The 10256-nt window shown below is 33.1% G+C and overlaps 1 protein-coding gene across 3 annotated transcripts; it reads right to left on the bottom strand.

Annotated features, from left to right (window-relative positions):
- Positions 1–1522: 1522 nt before the first annotated feature.
- LOC145585182 (sterol 3-beta-glucosyltransferase UGT80B1-like) lies at positions 1523–9289 on the bottom strand. 3 transcript variants are annotated; one of them, XM_081641911.1, is made up of 13 exons: positions 8835–9289; positions 7328–7524; positions 6916–7027; positions 6255–6422; positions 5331–5394; positions 4286–4343; positions 4022–4199; positions 3711–3841; positions 3485–3587; positions 3237–3313; positions 2866–2913; positions 2446–2595; positions 1523–1994 (listed from the first exon to the last, which is right to left on the bottom strand). In XM_081641911.1, the coding sequence occupies exons 1-13, from the start codon at positions 8968–8970 to the stop codon at positions 1800–1802; spliced, it is 1617 nt and encodes a 538-aa protein (XP_081498037.1). In that variant the 5' UTR covers positions 8971–9289; the 3' UTR covers positions 1523–1799. The 3 variants fall into 3 exon arrangements, with proteins under 3 accessions (XP_081498037.1, XP_081498038.1, XP_081498039.1); XM_081641912.1 differs by having other exon boundaries at positions 7328–7494; XM_081641913.1 differs by having other exon boundaries at positions 7328–7491.
- Between the last annotated feature and the right edge of the window lie 967 nt (positions 9290–10256).

The following is a 10256-nucleotide window of genomic DNA, read 5'->3' as shown; positions in this document are numbered from 1 at the left end:
GTTAGGAATTGATGTGCTTGTGTGACGATTTAAACTATGTAGTAGGCATGTAAATGACTAATAATAATATGGAATTTTTAGATTTTAACACCACAAAAAAACGAAAAAATGATTTTTAACACTACAAAAAAAATAAAAAAAAAACTTTTATTATAACACCACAAATTTTTTATAAAATTTGATTTTACCACCATTTAACGGTTGCCGTCCAAAAATCCGTTAAGTGGGGTCCATTATGCCACGTGTCATCATATTATTAGTTTAGAAAAAAAAAGAATTAAAAAAAATAATAAAACCAAAACCTTAAACTACCCCAGCCAACCCCATCCCCACCGCCGGCACGGCGACGCCGGCCATTACCCCACCCAAACACTCCAGTTCCTAGCCCCAGCCACTCCTCATTCTATCCCCTCCCTTTCCCCCTCCCCAAAACCGACAAAACCTCCCAATGGCCGCTTAAAATGGGCGGCCGTTTTTCAAACAACCAAAAATCGACCACCATTAACGGCCACTAAAGGTCAAAAACGACCAGTTTAAGGCCTAAGTGGTCGATCTCGACATAAACCTGTCGTTTTCGACCCTTAGAACCCAGTTTTGCTTGGCGGTTTTGGGTGGTTCGAAAAACGGCCACCCATTTTTGGTGGTCGTTGGGGTTAGGTTACCGATTTTAGTGAGGGGGAAAAGGAGGGGGCGGAGATTTCGGTGGTTGTGGCTAGGAACGGGGGTGTTTGGGTGGGGCCGTGGTCGGAGCCGTCCAGTCGGCGCTGGGGATGGGTGGCTGGGTTAGTTTAGGGTTTTTTTTTTTTTATTTTTTTTATTATTTTCTTCCAATAATATGCTGACACGTAAGCAATATGGACCCTACTAACGGATTTCATCTATAAACAAGTTAAGTGGTGGTAAAAGCCATTTTTTTAGAAATTTTGTGGTGTTAAAATAAAAGTTTTTTTTTTTTTTTTTTTTTTTTTTTTTTTTTTTTTTTTTTTTTTTGTAGTGTTAAAATCCATTTTATGACTTTTTTGTGGTGTTAAAATCTAAAAAATCCTCTTTTCAAGAATAAAATTTATGTTAGAAATTGGTAACCTTTATATGGTGCGACCGAAGAGTGTATAAGGTGTAATTTTAAATACTTTCAAGATAATCTTAAGGTTCTTAACCTATTTTATACGGAATAATGAAAAGAATGGAGGTTAGAATGGTTGAGAAAGGTTTAGAGCAAAAAAGAGAAGCTTGACTAATCTAAACCTCTAACAGGAGTGTTTACAAATTATTAAAATACAATAATGGTAAGACATTTCCTATAATAGAAATTAAAATCTTTGTCAAAAAAAAAAAAAAAAAAAAAAAAAAAAAGGACAGTTGAAAAAGATGTGTAAAAACTAATCTGTGATAAAGAGAAACAAAGCAAATTTCACTAGATTAGTAGATATAATTAAAAACCCAATGGTAATTACATAAATGTAGCAATATACGAAGTGTATATATATATATATATATATATATATATATATATATATATATATATATATATATATATATACACACACACAAAAACGACTATGTTACAAGAACCTAGTAAATTTGTGAACAATAAATGTAACAAATCTATTCACCTAATGAAATTACTTTCTTGAGTAGGACTTCCTAATGTATTTTTCCAAACATAATTTACAGAATGAAATGAATAAAATGAATGGTTAATTACAAATAATGGTATATTAGTATTAACCAACATTGGAGGGCAAAAGCTATACAAAAACCCTACTCTAACTCACACAGTCACACGGTCACAAAATAGTCTAAGAACAAACACCACAGCAAATTGTTCCAATTTGAACAAAGAACCACTGAATAAGATTTGGACAATTGTTTTCCATTGATGCAGGTGGCACTGGAAATTCATTGGGTAAATGTCGATGAAATGCATCGACAGCAGCTGCAACACCATCTTCATTATCTATCAACCGAGCTATTTCCATTGTTCGACATTTGACCTGATGAGAGGAAGGAGAGTGTAAAGGTTACTACAATGCAATTATGAAATGCATCAATTTACCAATATTAGCACATATTAATCACTTATAACATACAGAAGATTACATTTTGGATAGTTAACACCAAAACTCTACCTGAATCTCAAATAAAGGCTCATTTAATACCTATGAATCCTATGATACATATGCATAGATATCTCAGGACTCTGAAATCTATTTACTCCTATATCATTTGAAAGGCGATAACTTTTTAGAGCTATTATAGACACGGAGGTTACACTCAGTAAAAGCTAATGTGTTTGTAAGGCGTTGTTTATTTATATCAGAATTCTAAGATGCATTATCCACTGATTTCCCTCCTTGTATTGATCATACTGGGATAAACATTTTAGTACATAATAGTCTAAAACAAGTTAGATGAAGTACAGAGAATGTCTGAGAATGAAATTACCTCTGGCTCTAGCATGAATTCGATAGCATTAGAGAGAGCTTCGACAGTAAGCTCGTTAACAGGTATAGGTTCTGGCCCCAATCCTTTCTCATGAATCCTTTCACCCCAGAAAAACTGATCTCCAAAGAATGGAACAATTGTAGTGGGACACTGCAATTAATCAAATTTTCAATTAAATAATGTCACAACTTCTAAACAGAATAATGAAGTGAAAAACAGAATTATCTGATTTGCATTAATTTGTTAGGAATGTACAAGTAACAAAAAATATACATATAAACATGAAATCATTTACAGTAGTTTTGATGGTCTGATATTATCACTGGAGCAACTAAAATAAGGAACTAATGGAATTAAATTGTCTTATCTATTTGTATACATCACTTGCAGAACAAAAATATAGCAGTCCGTAAAACATACCCCAGCTTTTAGTCCAGCCGCTGTAGTTCCACCACCGCCATGGTGAACCTGCAAATGAGAAACACAGTTTATTCTATAAGCATCTAGGTTGAAAACTATTACATGGACTCTTCATTTCACTGCTAATAAAAATTGCTGAGTTTGATGCTTGGACACATACCACTGAATACATAGGTTAAATACTAACGTACATAATAACATTGATATTGTGATTAGAAAGGGTGATCTTTTGCTACAATGATTCTTTTTTTAACTAAATAAATTAAGCCTTCAAAGCAAGGATATTACGAAAATCTTGTCCAGCTTAGTATTGCTCTAAATATCTACCAGTATGGAAATTCCAATTAGTTACTGCTTTGACAAGAACTCACCACTGCAGAACATTGAGGAAAAAGCCAATCGTGAGGGCAATTCTCGAGAAGGAAGACGTCATCTGGAAGTTCAGAAGCTGCAAAACACCAACTACGTTATAAAAATCCAATGTACGTTATATCTATTACAGTCATTCCTTAGAGCATATGATATAAAGAACCATTGTTCAACAAAAGTTGAAGACACAGGAAATAGAAAAACAAATCTGTGAGCAAAAAAGAAAACAAAGCAAGATAAGGATACTCACAAATACCAAGGCCTCCCCAACCACAGTCAACTATTCCACGCTGTCCGGTATGCTTCAATGCTTCAAGAATGATATCTGTAGTTCTCTTGGAATCATCAAGAAGCTAACAAGGGGAAACAATTACATTATTTGTTTTTAGTAAATTACAAGCGCAGGTAATCAATAAGAAATCTATACAGCTAACTACAATCATAAATAAGACGCTGAAAAAAGAGAAGGATCTTACCATGCTTCCAAAGCCAACATATATTGGCCTCGGCCCTTTCTTTATCCAATCTACTAACTCTTCTTGTGGCTGATACTTGGACCCAAGGTTTAAGAAACAATAACCAACAACATCAACTTCAGGTCCCCAGTCTGCAAGTCCATTAGATTTTATTAATAACTGTTAGTTAAGTCATCTAGGATAAAACAAATGATTGAACAAATGATACAAATTACACTTCATGCATTCTTCATTTTCAACAGCAGAATTGTCTCAGCATACTTATTGTTACAGTTGTTGCTACTGTATCACCAAAAAAATCCAATTCCTACCTTTAGGTTTAGGTAAGACATGACGACTCCACATGTATGTCGTTGGCAAATGATATGTAGATCCATAGTATGTGCTAAAGTATGAAATGGGAGGAAGGTTCAACTTTCTCTTCCTGATGTCATTTATGTGACCCCTTATCAGCCACCAAATCATCAGATCAACAATTACATATGACAACTGCATCAGTTCCACAATATAAAAGGGTCAGTGAACTAGCCAAGTTACTGGTGTACTAGGGCAATTAAGGAGTGACAGGAGCATACCCGGTTACCAGGACTTTGCGGTAGATGAGCAATTGGGATGGGAAATTCATAAGTTGGCCTGCCTATTCAAAAGAATTGTAAGAAAATATTCTTTGTATATAGCAACAATACTCATTGCATGGAATTTAATTAAGCACAACAGATAATTCATGTCATTAAGTTTTGATCAAATCCACTATAAATGCTCAGATTAACAAAACCTTATCTGAAGGCATTTTGATCTTCTGGCTTTCAGGTTGTGCCCTCATATTTAAGTCTACTTTCTTTTCTTATCTTGTTTTCCTGTGATACATAATTGATCTCTCCATATTAAACAAATTTTAAAAATCAATTTTATTTCCTTTAGGAGGGTAAGTCAAGGGGAATGGGCAAATGACATTTTAAGAATCTAAGCAACGAATAATAAAGCTTTTTTTAATCATCTGAAGTAGTCAATATGACCATATTAAAACGGCTCCTCTCACAGCCAGCCCAACTTTATACGTCAACGCTTGAGAGTGAGGAGGGGGGGGGGGGATCCCCCACTCCCAAACACAAGTTAATGGTGAGACTCAAACATGTGACCTCAAAGTCATAAGGTGAAATGCTAAAAATAATTTTTTTTTTTTTTTAAAAAAAAAAAAGAACGTGCTTTTTCATAGTAATATATCTTAAAGGAATCATATCTTCCTGTTTAACAATAAAATTCTAATCATGCAGAAATATAAACAGGTACACCTTAAAAGCTCTAAGCTATTCAAAGTGAATGTCATCTGAGCCTTGTGTTTCAATGCCTCAACACGCTTCTTAACTGATTAAAAAAATCAGCATCTCAAGTCACCTTTTTATTGACTGTAATCTTTAGTTGTTTTACTAAGGTGCCAAAATGACCTTACAACAGTGTCTAAAAACTCATAAAAGTTGCCAGAATGGTTTTAGAGATTGGCAGTCCCACTCTTCGATAAATTATAACCCTCAATCGACATATAATCTACTCTAAAACAAGAAAAATTTTGAGAAGAAAATCATCTAGTTAAAATATATTTCACTTTGTCAGAAAACTTACGTCCATGGCACAGTGAAGAGTATATGTAGAGGAACATTTAGAGCTTCAGCAACATGTAATTGTCCTGCAAGTTATAATGTACTTTCATCAGTGAATCAAGAAGTTTTACATAAATAGACATGCCAAAATACAGCCCACTCCCTCCAAAAAAACACAATGCTCAGTTGCACGCAATAATTACATAACTCCAAGCTCACTCTCTCGTAATGCATTTTAGAACACATGAATTTGCTCTTCGGCATACACCACAGAGATGCAGTTGTCCCATAAAGACTTTTTTTAAAAAAAAAATTTATTTTATTATATATATGTATATATGTATATATATATATATATATATATATATATATATATATATATATATATATATATATATATATATATATTATTTGGGTAAATTGTCCCATAAAGACATTAGTTAATTACATTCTGCTATCCTAGTGACCAGTGAACACAGACATAGGAATTATGCCATTTAATTAAGATATGATGCTGAGGCATGAGCACATTAAATCACTCAGCACTCAAACCAAAACAATACTCCCTTTGTCTCATTTTAGTAGTCAATTTTTCCTTGTTTATTATTCCAAATTAGTTGTCTAGTTTCCAATGATAATAATAGGCGACACTTGTGATATGGTAAAAAAAAAAAACTCAACGGTGAATTGGTGATTGAAAAAATGAGATTAAAATGGTGGGATAAATAACAATAAATGATTTTATCTAATGTTTTTCATTTACTAAATGAAACGACTATTATGGGGCATAGGGATTATATGGAGACAAAAAGGATAGCAGAAGAGAACAATTCAAGAACAAGCTAAGACATTCAAAGATAAATGTCATCATGTGCTCCAGGAAAGGTTCAGATTTTGCAATGGTAAATTGTAAGGGGGAAGAACCAATTAAGAATCATAAACATACCATAAGCAGGAGGGTTAGCAATTATTGCTTGAGCTCTAAACGGTGCACCAGTCTTTATGTCTGGTTCTGTACAAGCAGGTAGGATCGATTCCATAATAGCTTCCAATTGCTTCCTTTGAATTGTTAACTCTCCTTTTGCTAAGGGCAACCCCTTATTTCTTGCCATATCTGATTATTTAAATGAAGGCAAATAACTTATAATTCAGTTATTGATGGGATTTATAAACACACTACATTGTGAAGAAATAATCAACAAAATGTGAAGTTTGATATTTATATTATCAAAAGTGACAATACTTTTGCTAATTCAAATTAAAGAGTGAAAAAAAAAAAAATGGTGAATTAATATCATCATATCCATAGCTAAGTGCCTAAGCCTTCAAGATTAAAGTTCTTGCTTTGAATCAAATTAAAATCAATATCAATATACCATCACTAGCATCAATGTCATCAAGGAGCTTATTATGAAATAGAGCATTATAAGGAACATGAGTGCTTGTCAAAGTTATTTGATTCACATTGTAACTGCCTGTTTCCATAGAATTCTAAAATCATTTTCATTCAAGCAAATGATATTGTAAATGGATGTACAGGAAACAATTATTTAAAAAAATTAAAAAGTGGGATGGGAGCTTGTAGGAACAAATGAAAGTCTTCTTACATCCTGCTAGAATGCGCGGATCACCACCCAAAGGATAGAATTCAACGCCAGCTGACTTGACAAAGTCACTAAAATTTATATGAGTTGCCAAACGAACATGATGACCAAAATCCTGCACATATAGCACCAGAATTTATACATGAAATCACTGCACCCTATTTGTGGAAAAGGCCTTTTGAGGACCTCTAGCTTTTTTCTTTTCTTTATTTAAAATTTTATAAATTATTACACATTTCTTTGCCAAATGAGCTTTATCATTATCTACCACTAAAATGTTAAACTATCATTCAACATTTAAGCCTTAAAAGTCCAACCAAATTCTTGGTGAAGAATAAGTGGGGCCATTTCTGGAGATATATGAATATGCACAGCAAATGACAAGCATATAACAGCACAGAATTTATATACATGCCTGAAGTTTCTTGGCAACAGCTACAAAAGGTTGAACATCTCCTCGTGTGCCAACAACAAGCATAGCTATCTTTAACCTTGGAACAGATTTTCTCGGATCAGCATCAATGCCATCAACAGCAGCAGAAGCACTTTCAGTAGAAAGAATCTGTGACAGCTTTGAAACTACTGAATTACCATTAGTCAAATCCTCCTCCGCTGCTCAGTCAGTAAAAATAAATTATTTTTGTCACATTGATTACAGTCAGAAAATTTGAAATTATCTAATTGTTACAAGACTTGAATGAGCAAGTAAGCCCCAATCAGCCATTTTCAAAAGAGTTGCAATGATTTACGTCTTTCTATTGTTTTTTCAACATTGGCACATGAAACATAATCATTGGAAACTACAGGGTACACCACTTAGCCTAATAGTGATAGATTAAGCAATATGCTTGTCAATTTGTTACACAATATCATTTCATGGGACAACAACTTGCATTAACAGGTTACTATTAAGAGTTATAGGCAAGAAAAAGTTATGATGCTATCAGATCTCTGCCATTATTTTGAGCTTTCCAACTAATTGTATTACCAGCAATTATGGTTTGCAGCCAGGATCATTACTATCTACTTTCAATGTGAAATGTGAGCATCTCAGCATCCACAATCTCTAGTTATAGCCTTATAGGCCGAGCACAAATTCTTCATGCACTCTTGCACACTACCAAAATCCTTGTGGAGCAATATAAAACAAAAGTTGCACGGGTGTACAACACTACATTCATCTGCATTACACTATGATGTCATGATTGTCATCTCACTTATGCTGTAAACGATCTTAGCCCATCGTTTTTAGTTTTATTGACCTGACTGTTGTAAATAAGACTTTTGTAGGGTTTAATGCCCCTATGTTCTGCCTTCCTCTACATGATGTTTACGACGACATAAACCCTCAAAATTTATGATTCAATAATATTATTGAGATTTGTCCTAAATGTGCCTGTTCTAACATAAGTCATTTTGCCTCATTGTAACAAAACTGGCAAAGGCATAGTTCTCAACACTCCTGTAAATTAGCATTGCACCAAAAATTCTTGCCCCTCATAAATTCAATTATATCCTGTCTTGTAGGGTCAAAAAACTAGTTGGTGATCGACAAATGACTGAATTATTTTCTAATTGACACTCTATTCTACTGAAGATGATAAACATAATCAGTCATTAAAACTAAAGCAATACAAACATCTCAGCCACTCAGGTGCACTATAACTCTATAAGTCTATAACTATATTGTAGCATCAATTACTATTCTAGCCACATGAACTCAAAAGCAAACAACAAATGTAAAAAATAAAATGTAAGCATAATCTAACCCCTTCACTAGTATAAATGCACCATAAAAATAACGGTCAAACTATTTTAGTTGGTTAAAGTCTCGTTTGTGTGTGTAACTTCGTGGCTCCCTAAAAAAAAATAATAAAAAAAAAAATCTAAATTAGACATATAAATAGCAGAAAAATGCATACCTTCGGTTAAAATGCAATTGGAAGAACCATTAGAAAGAGATGACTGCTTCAGAAAAACCGTCTGGTCCCTTTCCTCTGCCACATTGTCAACTTCTTCAAAAAATTTCACCAAATTATCACTTGAATTTACACCCATCTTAATTCCTGGGCATTACACTATACCCAGTTCAAGATTCAAACTTTTTTTTTTTTTGGCAGTACAAGATTCAAACTTTAATCCCACAATTTTGCTAAATTTTAAATAAGAATAAGAAAATACCAAAAGCTGAAAATTTTCACAAAATGGCAATACCCAGAAAGATTAAAGATTCGAACTTGACTAATACACAAGATTAAGACACAATTTAGCCCTAAAACTCAAAAAAATATCTTCTTTTTTCCCCCTTTTCAAAAAAATTAAAATTGAAAAGTTGGGACTTTTGAGCAGAAAATCATGAAATTAAAAAAAGACCAAAAGTTTTGAAGTTGGAAAGAAAATTGCACACTAGGACCAGCCAGGTTGGCAACAACGAATATATAGGTGTCAAATTTCGAATCTTTTTTACTAAAATTACTGCAATTAAGCATGTCACATGTATTCTATTTATGCGAATTGGACAACAAATATTAAGAAAGAAATTAAGGTTTGAATCTTATGATATGACTCATAACATAAGTAGTAGAGTAGTAATACATACTCCTTAATTCATGCAGTCCATCATTAATTTTCATTTGCCAAGTTGGTTAATTAGTCAATTTTATTAATTCACAAAAAAAACAAATTAGGGCGTTGAATCGTCAACGCCTTTGGTAGGATTCATCCAATGGGCAATGATAATCACAGAAACAGATTTGCATTCTAAGAATTTCAATAATTTGATTTTATAAAAAAAAAAAATGTTATTTCTTGCTTGTTATTCAAGTTTCGTGTTGACAATGAATGAAACAAAATAGAAAACAAAAACAACAAAACGTGTCATTGAATATTGTCTACTCCCTTAGAGCATCCGCAATGGTTGTGCATAAGGATCTGTTAGCAATTTCTAAATAATTGTTAGTTACAGGGGTGGAGGGAAGGGGGCCTGGTGGAGACCCGGCCTCCCCGGCCCAAATTTGCAGTCTATGTTTACAATAGTAATATGATATGGCCCCCCTAAAATTATTACATATACTATTAAAGAGACATAAATTTTAGTAAACAAGACTTGTTATGTTGGTTAAGGAGTGGTGTTTTTTCATAAGGGAATTGAGATCAAATCCTATCCCAAACAATAGTAACTGGGGCATTGTTTTTTTTTTTTTTTTTTTTTTTTTTTTTTTTTTTTTTTTTTTTTTTTTGAAAAAAAATAAATAAATAAAAAGTTTAATAAATTTGGCTAATTTTTTGTCAATTGAGTGGAACTTTAGGCTAATTGCTTACATTTAATATGAAATTATCAAACT

Source organism: Chenopodium album, chromosome 16, assembly GCF_948465745.1.
Source record: "Chenopodium album chromosome 16, dcCheAlbu1.1, whole genome shotgun sequence".
Lineage (NCBI taxonomy): Eukaryota > Viridiplantae > Streptophyta > Magnoliopsida > Caryophyllales > Amaranthaceae > Chenopodium > Chenopodium album.
This window is presented reverse-complemented; position numbering and strand designations above follow the sequence as displayed.

Bases quoted from the DNA above. Each gene is read 5' to 3' on its own strand.
- LOC145585182 (XM_081641911.1), bottom strand. From the start codon at position 8,970: ATGGGTGTAAATTCAAGTGATAATTTGGTGAAATTTTTTGAAGAAGTT. The intron at 7,028-7,327 runs GCATGTATATAA...CTATATGTGCAG, and splicing joins CTGTTGCCAAGAAACTTCAG to GATTTTGGTCATCATGTTCG. The intron at 3,588-3,710 runs GTAAGATCCTTC...TCCCCTTGTTAG, and splicing joins ATGTTGGCTTTGGAAGCATG to CTTCTTGATGATTCCAAGAG.